Source organism: Metarhizium album (genome assembly GCF_000804445.1).
Source record: "Metarhizium album ARSEF 1941 chromosome Unknown scaffold_5, whole genome shotgun sequence".
Lineage (NCBI taxonomy): Eukaryota > Fungi > Ascomycota > Sordariomycetes > Hypocreales > Clavicipitaceae > Metarhizium > Metarhizium album.
This window is the reverse complement of record NW_024467579.1, coordinates 937,526-951,340: the sequence shown is the minus strand read 5'-3', so window position 1 is coordinate 951,340 and position 13,815 is coordinate 937,526. Positions and strand designations below refer to the sequence as shown.

The 13,815-nt window shown below is 48.2% G+C and overlaps 7 protein-coding genes across 7 annotated transcripts; 5 read left to right on the top strand and 2 right to left on the bottom strand.

The window, feature by feature from the left end:
• Positions 1–1,080: 1,080 nt before the first annotated feature.
• Positions 1,081–2,382, top strand: MAM_03004 (methoxy mycolic acid synthase 1; the record flags this gene model as incomplete). The annotated part of the gene is made up of 3 exons (XM_040821803.1): positions 1,081–1,479; positions 1,552–2,216; positions 2,310–2,382. 3 exons carry the CDS (start codon positions 1,081–1,083, stop codon positions 2,380–2,382), a joined length of 1,137 nt encoding a protein of 378 aa, XP_040680372.1.
• Positions 2,383–2,925: 543 nt separating this feature from the next.
• MAM_03003 (RNA exonuclease 4) lies at positions 2,926–3,885 on the bottom strand (the record flags this gene model as incomplete). Its single annotated transcript, XM_040821802.1, has 1 exon — positions 2,926–3,885. The coding sequence occupies one exon, from the start codon at positions 3,883–3,885 to the stop codon at positions 2,926–2,928; it is 960 nt and encodes a 319-aa protein (XP_040680371.1).
• A 326-nt stretch (positions 3,886–4,211) lies between these two features.
• On the top strand, positions 4,212–5,773 carry MAM_03002 (histone acetyltransferase ESA1; the record flags this gene model as incomplete). The annotated part of the gene is made up of 2 exons (XM_040821801.1): positions 4,212–4,626; positions 4,683–5,773. 2 exons carry the CDS (start codon positions 4,212–4,214, stop codon positions 5,771–5,773), a joined length of 1,506 nt encoding a protein of 501 aa, XP_040680370.1.
• Positions 5,774–6,348: 575 nt separating this feature from the next.
• Positions 6,349–8,085, top strand: MAM_03001 (DUF1237 domain protein; the record flags this gene model as incomplete). Its single annotated transcript, XM_040821800.1, has 3 exons — positions 6,349–6,479; positions 6,539–7,749; positions 7,808–8,085. The coding sequence occupies 3 exons, from the start codon at positions 6,349–6,351 to the stop codon at positions 8,083–8,085; spliced, it is 1,620 nt and encodes a 539-aa protein (XP_040680369.1).
• A 700-nt stretch (positions 8,086–8,785) lies between these two features.
• On the top strand, positions 8,786–10,245 carry MAM_03000 (aminotransferase; the record flags this gene model as incomplete). The annotated part of the gene is made up of 2 exons (XM_040821799.1): positions 8,786–9,268; positions 9,325–10,245. 2 exons carry the CDS (start codon positions 8,786–8,788, stop codon positions 10,243–10,245), a joined length of 1,404 nt encoding a protein of 467 aa, XP_040680368.1.
• Positions 10,246–10,333: 88 nt separating this feature from the next.
• Positions 10,334–11,860, bottom strand: MAM_02999 (DNA polymerase subunit Cdc27; the record flags this gene model as incomplete). The annotated part of the gene is made up of 4 exons (XM_040821798.1): positions 10,334–10,500; positions 10,563–11,626; positions 11,724–11,779; positions 11,837–11,860. 4 exons carry the CDS (start codon positions 11,858–11,860, stop codon positions 10,334–10,336), a joined length of 1,311 nt encoding a protein of 436 aa, XP_040680367.1.
• Positions 11,861–12,356: 496 nt separating this feature from the next.
• Positions 12,357–13,758, top strand: MAM_02998 (Postreplication repair protein uvsH/nuvA; the record flags this gene model as incomplete). Its single annotated transcript, XM_040821797.1, has 2 exons — positions 12,357–12,894; positions 13,025–13,758. The coding sequence occupies 2 exons, from the start codon at positions 12,357–12,359 to the stop codon at positions 13,756–13,758; spliced, it is 1,272 nt and encodes a 423-aa protein (XP_040680366.1).
• Positions 13,759–13,815: the final 57 nt, after the last annotated feature.

Sequence of the window (13,815 nt, the reverse complement as noted above, 5' to 3'; positions counted from 1 at the left end):
TCTTGACCTACTTCAAAAAGCTCATCAATGCAGACAGGCGACACAGCATGCACGGCTCCATGATGACCTGCCTGGGCAGTTGTCCAATTTTGCAGCAAGGAATCAAGACGCGTAGCCAACGCGTGTCTAAAAGAAGGGGCTGTGGTGGCACTTAGGTAAGATAGACGCAATCGGTAACTACCTAGGTACCTGGTAGTTGGTGCTCCGTACGGAGTACCTACGCGAGACTACTTAAGTACCTAGGTAAGTACCTAGGTACCTATTTGGCATGTGTTATTAAAGTGCCAGTCAGGCACCTAGACTCACCTTCTCTGCGATACGTAGTGTTGTAACTCAACATGATTGCGGCTCTTCTGTCACCGTAGCATTCCTTAAGTTTTTCTTCAACGCAAGGTTTCTGATTGGTCAAAACCCGAATCCAATACCTAACTGGCACATGTACACATTCAAAGGGACCTAGCTACCTAGGTACTTAATCTAGGTAGGTACCTAAATGTCATCCATTCGTATTTGCAGTAATGCCTTTCTCGGGAACGATGACGTATCTCATGAACTAAAGCAGTTAGTCAGAGGCTTCATTTAGCCAGCCGCCGCCAGAGCCTCATCGAGAGCGTTGTTTTCGCCAGGCCTCTGATGTCGGTTTATACCCAAGTTAATTTCATTTCTATTTGCGTCCTCTGCAGTACCGGGTTGGTTGACTTGGCGGCCAACAGTGAGTGATGTCGCTTCTGTAGACCATCCACCGTGCACTCCTCGCTTATTACTACTACTTAAGTCCAAAGTTACTAGCTGTCATGCTCCGGAGCCAATGTAGGGTTACACCACCACATCACACCGACAAGTTCGCGCGCGCGTTGGCGGCACTTGGTCCACTGGACGCAGAGCGTTTCAGAACGTGTCATAGATTTTATACCAGGTAGGCAGTTACCTATATATGGGATCGTTAAAAGTACCTGGACTGTGCGAGCACTGAATCCTTCCCTGAGCCCATCCTTTTTTAAAAATGCCCAAAATATTTCGCTCCGTAGACCGCTGCCAACACCCTTCACTCGCCAGCCCAACAAAAAGTGCCTTCCTACAATGCATCTTCCATTGTTGCCAGAAACCTTCAGCAGGCAATTAAGAGATGGATCTGACCTCGTTCGAAACGCAATAGTTGGCTTGGCCTGGACACCTGCCGTGTCTGTGGCGAGATCGGCCATTCTCGCTACTTTGTCATGCATTGACACTGGTACGCTTCTACTTGTCAATGAACCCGGAGAAACTCGTCATGTGTTTGGTCGAAACCTCTCTTCTGGTGTTGACCTGTCGCCCACGGCGAGTACTCGGGAGAGGCGGGCAGGCAATACACCTCGCGTGGAGATTGTTATCAAGAGGGAGACGTTTTGGATGCGGCTGTTTTTGTTTGCTGACATTGGGTTTTCTGAGGCATACATGCTCGGAGATTTCCTCTGCGAAGACCTGACTTCATTCTTCCAGGTGAGCTCCCATTGGGTTTTTACGGCGGCCTGATTTCTGACCACGATAATGACATTATTTGCGTCAATGCAGCTCTTCATCATCAACAGAGACCGCATGAGCAACGGAACCACGATCGGATCTAGGATCTCATCTTCGCTTTCCTATCTTGCCAGATCCACCAATACTCTCTCCAGCTCATTATTGAACATTTCGGCGCACTATGACATTAGTAACGACATGTTTGCCGCCTTCCTCTCAAGCGACATGACATACTCTTGCCCAATCTGGCAAACTCGAGTCGGTCCCGGCCTAGATGACGAGAGTCTAGAATCTGCCCAGCAGAGGAAACTAGCTCGCTTTGTCGATGGCGCAAAGCTCAAGGCAACGGACCATGTTCTTGAAATAGGTACTGGTTGGGGCTCCTTTGCCATCGAAGCTGTCCGCAAAGCTGGTTGCAGAGTAACGACCATAACACTTTCTAAGGAGCAAAAAGAATTGGCAGAGGCACGAGTGTGCGCGGCCGGCTTGCATGAAAGAATCGAGGTGATGTTGACTGACTACCGCCAACTCCCTGTCCCCGAAAAGCCATACGACAAGATTGTGTCTATTGAAATGCTCGAAGCAGTTGGTCAGGAGTACCTGGGGACTTATTTCAAGTGCGTCAATAGACTCCTCAAGCCAGACGGAGGCATCGCGATGTTCCAATGTATAACGATGCCTGAGAACCGTCATGAAGCATACTCCAAATCAGTAGAGTACGTGTTTCCATACCCATAGACAGAGGATTGTACCCATGCTCAAGGAGCTAACATTATAACACAGTTTTATCAACAAATACATTTTTCCAGGAGGGTACCTACCCTCGATCACACAATTGTTGAGCCACATCAGCGAGCACTCCCATGGCACACTCATAGTTGAGAAGGTCGAGAATATCGGTGGACACTACGCCAGGACTTTACGCTTGTGGAATGAGAACTTCCAAAATCAATTTAACAGTAAAATCAAGCCCGCACTCCTGCAAAATTATCCAGGAATGACGAAAGACGCTATTGAAGTCTTTAGAAGAAAATGGGAGGCAAGAAGACCCATGTCCCATTTCCTCTTGTCAATTTCACTGACATGGTCATTTACAGTATTACTTCAAATATTGCGAAGCTGGGTTTGCTACTAAGACCCTGGGAGATGTGATCATTACTGTTGGGCGAGAACGTGCTACGGAGCTGCTGGAAGGGATTCCGCTATAAGTACCATATAGGGATGTAGAGCAATTTTTTCTTGGTATGTGTGGGGGAAAAGTGCTTCATCATGTTCCGATAGCCCTAATAGTATAAATTCAAGACGAAGCACGCTACTCTTTCCCACATGATGTTATATTGTTCTACTGACAATTATGGTCTACCAAGTAATGAAGATTCGGCCACGTAGATGATGGTCCTCCCATGGCGGTAGTTCCGGGCAAATTTAATGTTTCCTTTTGTGTCTCTTGGACCTCCTTGTATTGACCGGAGGAGTCCCATTTGGATAGCGACTTGTATGATCCGTGTCAAAACTCGACTTGTATCGTCGGAAAATGAGCATAGTAACGCGTGCATCCTCAGTACTAGAATGGGCACCCTCCTGTATTTCCATAGCGAGAAGTTCCCGAGCGAGAACTCGTAGAGAAGGTTTTCGCCCATGTCCATACTTCTTGAATGCGTGATGTTTGGCGGTGTCTCGGATATCCCTGAGAGGATGACTCAATTTCAACACATCTAGATCGTGCTTTATATCATGTCCAACCAAGATACGTCCCTTTATGATGTCGGATACTTCGCGTTGAACATCTTCAAACTCTCTCGCAAACCTCATTTCCCTCTGGGAGACGCCACTCACAGCCGTCCTCCAGTCACTGACTCGTTCTGTTGGCTTCACATAAGAATCGTAAATCTGTCGCCCGTGAAAGTCGACCAAGCTGATCCGAGCTAGAGCGGACTCATGTGCCCCTTGGCCAACTCCAACCATTTCGCAATCGAGTCCGACGTACTTTCCAACGTCAATATTTGAGGATCGACCATGATTGACTTTATCATTATGTGAAGGCAGAGTGATTGCACTTTTTTTGATACCAAGGCCGTATGCCTCTGCTAGAGCCTCACTCGAAATATCTTGGTTTGTTGCCCACAGGGCGATCGATGGTGACTGGCTCGTGCTGGCTTCATCTCCGGCTTTGGAACTATGCACTCCGCCCATTTTCCTAATTCGGTGAGCTTTGGCGTTTGTAGGCTGGATGGTCCTTGATAAAATCGCCTCTGAAAACTGGTGTATCTTATCTGTACTTGGCGTCGGATCCTTTGCCTTGCGCTGCAAAGGTAGGCAGCGTGTTTGCTTGCCAGGATTGAGCTTTGCCTGAAGCTTCTTCCAGTTGGAAGACAGCTCAGCCATGATCCAAGTACATAATCCACACTAAGTTCTGGGACGTTGAAAAGCGTGCAGGAGATCAGGTATGTAAATGTGATCGAGAGCACTCTATGTGTACTTATCAGGTAGATGACTACATCTTAAGCAACCGGTACTACTCTGTAGCTGGATATGCAATAGGTTATAGAGCGTATGCATCTAAAGAGGTACTAAAGCAAGATCGCCATTTGTGGACTCACCGCCTCGTTGGTTCTGCCGTGTGACCTGACCTTTTTTCTGCCGCGATCAATCACAAGGAAAGGTTACGGGCTTATTTGAACATCAAATAGCCGCCCTCATCCACATACATCATGGCTGTAGGAACACCAGTGATGGAACCCACGGTCGGATCTGACACACCGAGACAAAGAGGGATAGCGACTTCTGATACCTTGAAAACGGGCTGTATAGCTTGGGTTGTGAAGGATGGCCAACCGCGACGCGCAGAGATTCTCAGCATCAAGGAGACCAAGAGCGGCAAGCAATTCTATTGCAACTTCGATAATTTCAATAAGCGGCTTGACGAATGGGTTCCAACCACAAGAATTGACTTCACACAAGAAGTGGAATGGCCGAATCCTGACAAAGACAAATTAAAGGATTCCAAAACCAAAAAGGCGCCATCGCAGACCAAGAAAACCCAAGTCCCAAAAAAGGCGCAAAAGCGACCCGGTAAAAGAGAGCAGTCTGTCCACTCAGAGGCGGCGACTCCTCATCCGTGGTCCGGTACGTGTTATGTGTCTTTACAATTTCGAGAGATACGCTGCTCATAAAACCATCAGATTTCGTAGAGTCTCAACGGCAACGGCAGGCATCATCTGTTGGCCTCGATGTTGATTCGCAAACGCAAGTGAGCGCTGACGCAACTACAACGCCAACCGCAGCGGACGACGTAGAAGGAGATGATAAAGAAGACGACGTCAAGAAGGAGGAAGGCGAATTCAGCCGGGAGGAAGAAATTGAAAAACTAAGGACCTCCGGATCCATGACTCAAAACCCTGCTGAGATATCCCGTATAAGAAATATATCAAAGGTTCAATTCGGGAAGCATGATCTGTTCCCTTGGTACTTCTCCCCTTACCCTGAGGTGTTCAGCCAAGAAGATGTTATTTTCGTTTGCGAATTTTGCCTTAGCTACCATGGGGACGAGACAGCGTTCCTACGACACAGGAAAAAATGCACGTTGCAGCATCCTCCAGGAAACGAGATATACCGAGATGACTACGTCTCATTTTTTGAGATCGACGGACGTCGACAGCGAACTTGGTGCCGAAACCTTTGCCTTCTCTCAAAAATGTTTCTTGACCATAAGACACTTTACTACGACGTGGATCCGTTTCTGTTCTACGTCATGGCCAGCCGAACGGACAAGGGTTGTCACATTGTTGGGTACTTTTCCAAGGAAAAAGAGAGTGCAGACGGATACAACGTTGCCTGCATTCTGACGCTACCGCAGTATCAGCGGAAAGGCTATGGACGACTTTTGATACAGTTTTCATACGAGCTTTCTAAAATTGAAGGCAAACTGGGATCACCAGAGAAACCCCTTTCTGATCTGGGTCTCCTGAGCTACCGTCAGTATTGGTCAGAAAACATCCTTGATCTGCTAATGGGATACAATGAGAAGGACGAAAAGGTTACTATTGAAGCAATATCGTCTGCGCTCGCCATGACCACGCAGGATGTCGAACACACTCTTCAAGCTATGAAAATGCAGGTGTACCACAAAAGTGACCATAAAATTGTTATCCCGGAGAATCTTATTCAACAGAGAGAAAAACAAAAACTGAAACTGAGACGAGTGCTTGACCCGGGGCGGATACAGTGGAAGCCGCCGGTATTCACTGCATCCAGTCGAACGTGGGGCTGGTGAAGGGAGTAGTCTCACCACATGATGTTTGCTGGCTTTTTTTGTCTTGCCATTGTGTCCGGAATACGGTACGCACAGGTACGGATTCGGGTCCCTGCTTGAGTAAGCGAGTGGTTGAGATGCCGGCAGTGGTCAGGCATCTTGTCTGGCGATGTGAAAGCTGCGAAGATAAATGTTTTCAGTACCTAAATAGGTGGAGTAGGTTGTGATACCCGAGTAGCATATCAATTGCTTATTGGCTCCAACCTGGTCAAGAATGGTCTTCTCTGCTTAAAAAGGCATCATACATGGTCAATATCGCAGCATGTTCTGCTTTCAAGCTCAATAGTTGAGATCACGTACGGTATATTGAGCGTGCACCACGAGCGCGTCCAAAGGCATAGAGCGGACAGCTGGGCCCACGTAAGTGACAAGCACCTGAGACGTCAAGGGTGGAGTACGTGCCATGAACATTGGCTTCAACAGCACGAGTTAACTACGCCGCACTCTCTCTTTGGGTACTGAATTATATGCCGACCGTATGCCGACCTCCATCGCCTTTGCGTGTCGATAGTTCCCTCCACCATCATCCTCTCAGTATGCGCGTGAACAGGCCACTGTACACGCTACTATATGCGAATATAGCAACAAGCAACAAAGAGCCGCAAATTCCAATTCACAGCCTTGCTGATGCGTGCCCCGACTATGCATCATACGCGGCTTATCCACAGTGAGAGAACTCTTTGGTGTTTGACAATGTGTCCTGACGGGGATTGCTAACGAACGTAGCAAACCGTTTAGCACTGGGCCTCTCGCCCTTCCGTTTCAGAGGCCGCAGCGACAATGTCGGACATTTCATTCTGATGAAATTGAGAGAGTGATAACAGATGTCACGACACGGATGAAGGATCCAGACTTGGCCCGATTATTCGAGAACGCTTTCCCGTCAACGACGGACACGACTATTAAATTCCATAGCAAAGGCAGGGACGCCGGCTTCGTTCGATTCGGCGGATCTCGGACTGTCTTGGATGATGGCGCCTGGCAAGGGCATCATTCCTTCATAACAACCGGAGATATTGTTGCCGAGTGGCTGCGCGACTCAACAAACCAGTTGCGTCCATATCAAGCACTGGCAAAGAATGATGCCGCTATTTTTGACTTGATCCTGGGCGCCATCAACACACAGGCGGAGTACGTCATTGAGGCTCCATACTGCAATGCTTTCCAGCCTCCTCCCATCAGCGATCTTCCAATAACGTCCAACGGTCAGGACGATGTTGTCCATCCGGCATATGAGCCTAGTGCTGTGTTTGAGTGCAAGTACGAACTTGATTCGCTAGCCCACTTTCTGGCGCTTGCGAACGACTTCTATGAACACACAGGCTCGACAGATTTCTTGAACGACCGATGGTATCTCGCTGTGGAAACGCTTCTCCAAGTTTTGGAAGAGCAGTCAAAGCCAACGTTCGACCCGGAAACGGGACACTATTCCAGGAACAAGTACACTTTTCAAAGGCTGACAACCCTTGGCACAGAGACACTCAATTTGCAAGGAAATGGCAACCCCCTGAACAGCGGCACTGGTCTCATTCGCTCCGCCTTTAGACCTAGCGATGACGCCACGATTTTGGGTTTCTTTATTCCTGCGAACGCAATGATGTCTGTTGAGCTGCGCCGGACCTCCAAGTTCCTCAAAGCTTCAAATAAAACATCTCTGGCAGAACGATTAGGAGAGTGGGGTGAGTCTTTACGCTCCGCTGTCTTGGAGCACGGAGTCGTGACCAAGCCGAAGTACGGTCAAGTTTTTGCCTACGAAGTTGACGGCTATGGCTCTTCCATCATGATGGACGATGCAAATTACCCATCTCTATTGGCCTTGCCCCTAATCGGATTTTGTGGGATTGAAGATCCAATTTACAAAAATACAAGAAAAATGATCTTGGAAAATCAGGGCAATCCCTATTATCTGAAAGGAAATGATTTTCAAGGGATTGGCGGTAAGCAATCGACCGAAAGATTCACTTTGGACAGGAAGAGCTGATCTGACTCCGAAAGGCCCGCATATTGGGCTGCGAAATGCCTGGCCGATGAGTCTTCTCATTCAAGCACAAACCACAGAAGATGACGACGAAATTGAGGCGTGCCTTAACATGGTCCTTCAGTCATCTAAACTTGGCCTGGTCCATGAAAGTGTAAATGTAAACCATGTTCGACAGTACACACGCAGTTGGTTTGCCTGGGCAAATGGCGTTTTTGCCAGTACCATCCTTGATATTGCAAAGCGAAAACCACACCTGATTTTTGGTCCTGGGTCGTCGCCATATGAACCATGAAGCATCTGTCTTCACTCAGTCTTCACATGGACGTGGAATACCGACCCTGTTTCGCGTCTGTGTTGGTTTTCTGGAATGTAGTCGTCGTGTCACTATTGCAGCAGTTGTGTGTTGAACAAATGTCTTGCCTCGCTGCTTGCCTAGATGAAGATCGCTTTTCAATGTAGATATATAGGTATCAGGTGTGAAATGCACTTTTATTTTCACACCTCTCGGGGCTTTCCATACTATTGGGTACTCTCGTGGGCTGGTCCAGTCTGGTCAATGTTCTTCGGACAAAAAACAGACGTGGTGACGCCACGCATTTTTGTGTGGTCAATATAATATTAATACCTTCCGTATACGGAGTACTGCGACAAAGGTACAGGCCCGCTCGGGATGTTTGGTACAGTGTGACTTTCAATATCACACACGTGTCCTGCCCCTTTTTCCTTGATACGAGCTACTAGTGTCTGAGCTCTTACACGAGGCGGCTCCCCGGGCCAAAAAGGCCCGAGTTTAGCTTCCCGAGTTACTCATTTACCCCACACTATTGCTTTGACCGGGAGCTGAGACCGCGCCCAAAATAAATACACTCCTAACATAGGGTGAAGACGAGGTGCCAAGAAATGAAAGCCTTTTACCGCCTGCGATTGAATCAACTGCCTGAAGCAGGAGGTTGGAACCGAGCCCACATCTCACGAGAGTGCTGCAGATCAGCATGACTTCTCAATTGTCGAGTGGGAAAAACCACATCAATCTCATGCGTGGCTGGCCGTCACCTGATGTTTTGCCAGCTGCCATGCTGTCAGGTGCCTGTCAGCGGATCCTCAATAATCGGGAGAATAGTACCGCTATTCTCCAATATGGTCCAAATACAGGTCATCCAACACTGAAGAACGAGTTGGCAAAATGGCTCGGTGAGCATTATAATGTCCAAACAGACCCGAGTCGCATATGCGTCACAGGTGGAGCGAGTCAGAGCTTAGCTTGCATTCTCCAGAGCTTCACCGACCCAAATTACACAAAAGCCATTTGGGTAATTGCTCCGTGCTATTATCTGGCTTGTGGAATTTTTGAGGATTCGGGATTTGCTGGAAAGTTGCGTGCGGTACCGGAGGATGACGAAGGCATCGACTTGACGGTCCTGCAAGACAACATCAGGAAGCTACAACAAGACGAGCAGCAAAAGCCCCAGCTCAAGGTCAGTGCAGAAATAAAAGTTGCCAATTGGCCTTACACAATCTAATAATCCCACAGCCGGCCAAATTGCCTGGTCCGACAAGAAAGTTGTATAGGCATGTGGTGTACATTGTGCCAACTTGCGCGAACCCCTCTGGGAAGACTATGTCGCTTCGACGACGAGAAGGATTGGTACGACTGGCACGAAGACACAATGCACTCGTAGTGTGTGATGATGTGTACGACTTTTTACAATGGTCTATCGACCCCAAAGATCAACGTGGCAACGGAAGTGACTTGAGACTCCCTAGACTCTGTGACATTGAACGATCGATGGGATTTTCGGATCAGGACCCCGGGAAGTTTGGTTACGCTATAAGCAACGGATCTTTCAGTAAAATTGCTGGTCCAGGGGTCCGCACAGGCTGGGTTGAAGCCTCATCAAAGTTCGTCATTGGATTGGGCGACACATCTTCTACATTGTCAGGCGGAGCACCGAGCCAATTGTGTGCAGCGATACTAGGTGAAACTCTCCGAACAGGCGAACTACAGAGGCACATAGCTTGCACGGTTTGTCCATCTTTGCGAAAGAGACACAAGCTCGCTATGACTGCGATTCATCAATGCATTACGCCCTTGGGTTACTGTGCCCGAGAAACGAGTTTGGTCGGCGCTCAGATTTATGGCGGATACTTTATATGGTTGTCCCCGAGAGAAGGAGTCCCACTGAGCTCCAAACTAGTCGCAGATGTCGCGGTGAAAGAAGAGAACCTCGCTATAGGATATGGATGCATGTTTGAAGTTCGTGGGGACGAAGGCAGCGCTCCGTTCGACGGTGACATCCGAATTTGCTTTGCATGGGAGGCAGAGGATGCCTTGATTCAGGGTATCCATCGATTAGGCTCCCTACTCAAGCGAATGTTGGAAAATCCAGCTCAGTACACGGACTGGAAATCGAAAGCTGATGAGCGATCGAGTTTCCTAGAGTGCTACAAATAAAATATTGGTCTTTTCATTATTCGTCCAATAAAGTATGCTTTTTCTTTCTTTTTCCTTCTTTCTGTTTTTGAAAAAATGCTACAGTCGATCATTTCTTAGCAAAAAACGACATAATACTGCCTTGGGAGCCTTTGGTCGATGTTTTCTTCGTCTTGGCGGACGATGATGGGGGTATTGCTGGTGGCGTTGACTTTTTCACCGGTGGACCAATCTCATCCTCAGAAAACGACTCCCATCCTTGTTCTTGAATCGTGACTATTCGCATTGTGAGTTAACAAAACGTGTTGGCAGTTGGAGCTTGACTGAGCAGCACGTACCCATGTACCCTTGATCATCCAAAATTCGTTTCTTCTTCAGCACCCGACGCTTGCCTCGTCTCCGGCCGTCTCCGGAACTAGAAATGGTCTCCGAAGGTTCCTTGTAGGCCTGTTCTGTTGAGAGCATCTCTGTTTCGGGCTCTGCGTCAGGTGAAGCCTCAGGGTCTAAACTCTCCTCCGCTTCAGCTTTTGGTGTGAACTCAATTGGTTCACCCTGTTCTTCCTCACAATCCTCCTCCTCCATCATGCGCCTTAAATCGTCTTCTCTGTCCTTGCGCGACCTCATCTTGGAATGCAACACCGAACCGGACTTGGAAGGTAAAGCGTCGGAGTCATCGGGCTCTCCATCATCAGAAAGTACAGTGGTGTGCTCGTCAGCTTGCTCTACATGCTGCATAGATTTTGCAGAGGTATTGGTAGATGTCTTTGCGAAAGACTGGAGAATTGTCTTTGGTGCGGATCGATTTGAGGTGCTGAAAACCTCTTTCCTTTTTGTAACAGGTTGTTTGCCCTGCCGCTGTGGCTCTATTCCCTTTCCTGTGCCAGGGATGGCCTGTCCGCTTTCTCCTTGCTTTACTGAGTGCCCGTAACCAGAAGAAAACGAGCCGAGCTGTGATTTTTGATCTCGTAAACGCATATGTGGATTGCGAATAGTTCCGCACTTGTCGTGAAGTCCAACTTGCTTGCGGTTGTCTACCAAAACATCACTCTTGTTTACCGCCTCTTCATAGACCCAAAAGTCTTTCATCGTGCTCGGTGACAAACCATACATATGAATTGACGTTACGCTTGTATACATTTCTAAAGCATCTGTTCGGTTGTTAAGAATGAGTTCTTTGTGGAATGAGGGCGGAGGCAAACCTCGCAAATTTTCTTCCCCAACGAGTGTCAGCTTCCTGTTGCCAACCGTTCGTGCTAAGTTTTCTGATTGGGGAGACGAGCTATTTATGTCGGTAACATCTGATATCCTATCTGCTGCGGCAACAATCCCGGAAACCAGGTATGTAGCGTGGATCGAGTCTGACTGAAGTTCATTCTGATATTGATGGAAATCGAAGAGCATACTGCGCATATTTGTCAGAGAGTATGTCAGGAACTGAGAAGCTTAGAGTTGGAAAATTGAGGTAGGGAGCGACGAATAAATGGACAAGTGACAAATACCCTTTAGCTCTGTTGACGTGGACATCTAGCGACGTGCTTAGGGCCCGATAGGAGATCTGCGAGTGATACTGATCAGTTGACGTAAGTTATACATGCAATATTGTAAAACTTACCGGTCGACCCTCGCTGAGTAGCATGTCTGCTAGAAACTTCCTGTGTTCGTCCATTGGAAAGGTTTTTTTTAACGACATCTCTTAAGCTACGGCACAGAATGATGGAACAATTTACGCAAAACGCGAGCCGGGCCTTCGCGTGTAAGCAAGGAAGAGACGCGAAGTCACGTGGATCCACTTAAAGCCAATTGATCAACGATTTCGCACTCGCAGAAGGATGGACGGATGACTTTTCGTTTTCGACTCATCATGATCCTATAAAACAATACGCTACGAATTACCATGACAGACCTAATTGCATATGGACTAGAAATGCTCTGTTGAAACTTCAAGCAAGATTTTTCGGTTTTGCATCGTCATTCCGCCCCACAACGCGTCGAGTCGCGAATCAATGTTGAGCCTCCTGTTGATAACTTGCACGATTTTGGGCTTCGCTCTAATATTGCATAATCTACATTTCAGCAAGGAGCACAAAGGACATCAATTCTGACCAGCATAGGAAATCCAAACTCAACGGCTAATGGACGATGTTCCTGACTCGACCGACTGGCTCGGCACGGCTCTTGCCGGCCTGGCTGCGGTCGAGGCGGCCATGCGGTGTCAAGTCTGCAAGGATTTCTACAAGACGCCGATGATCACGACTTGCTCGCATACCTTCTGCTCTATCTGCATACGACGGGCCTTGTCTAATGATAGCAAGTGTCCCCTATGCCGCGCTCCCGAGCAAGAGCTGAAACTCCGAAGTAATTGGTCGATGGAAGAATCTGTAGAGGCATTTACAAAAGCACGACCCTCCGCTCTGGCCGTAGCCCGTAGCCAGTTGAACATATCGATTTCGTATAAACGGAAAAACGAAGGCGATGACATGGTTGCAGCCCCTGTATCCCCTGAACCCAAACGCATACGAACATCTGCCCGACTGAACCACCTTCGAAGCGAGGCCGCAAATCAAACATCTCGGGCGCGAAAACAGGCCGGTGATACTATCCCAGTCTCCGATGACGATGAAGGCAGTAACAGTGAGGTTGATGATGATTTTGAACATAATCCAGAAGATGGTGCGCTGATCTTGAATGGATGACCGGAACCTTGCTAACGTTTTCTCAGCCGATACTACCGTACCATGTCCATCATGCCAAAAAAGAATGAAGGCTTGGCAAGTTTTTCAACACCTAGAATCATGTCCAGGCCCAGTACCGAAATCGAGAACGAGCGAACTCTTGCCCGCTGGCGGGGCTTTACAGGCACAGCAATCTCGCCTTCAAAAGTCGTTGGAACGTCTCCCTGCCCTCAACTACTCGATGTTGAAGGAACAGACATTACGGAAGAAGCTGGCAGAGCTCGGAATCTCTAACCAAGGTCCTCGACTAAGCTTGGAAAGACGCCACAAAGAGTGGATTACCATCTGGAATGCTAATTGTGATTCCGCCATACCCAGAAAAAGATCACAGCTTTTGCAGGACCTTGACATCTGGGAAAAGACGCAAGGTTATCGAACAACCGTTGCGGCCAAGACATCCCTCGCGATCAAAGACAAAAATTTCGATGGCGTTGCCTGGGCCGCAAAACACGACGTGTCTTTCAAGAGTTTGATTGCAAATGCGCGACGAAGCAGACTAGAAGCTAAGGGTGCGATAAAGGATACGAATGACGGGACAGAACAGAGCACTAGTAGTTGTTACTCTATGGATTTTCATGGCAGCACCGAGAACTGCCAGGAATCTACTAAAATGACAACGGAATTGCGGCGGAGCTCTACCCATCATGATGTCTCCAGCGAAGCCTTGGAAGCCAGCTTGGGGAAAGGAGGTCGGAGCCACGCTTCATCAACATCAGAGGCAATGGAGTCGGCTAACGCGGACATGCTTGAGTCGGGACCAGCTGCTTCGAACTCGTCAGAAACTGAGACTGGGGGTCAATAATGAATACTACATGCTTGGTAGATGGATATGCAACAGGCATTCGGCACAATGGGAAAA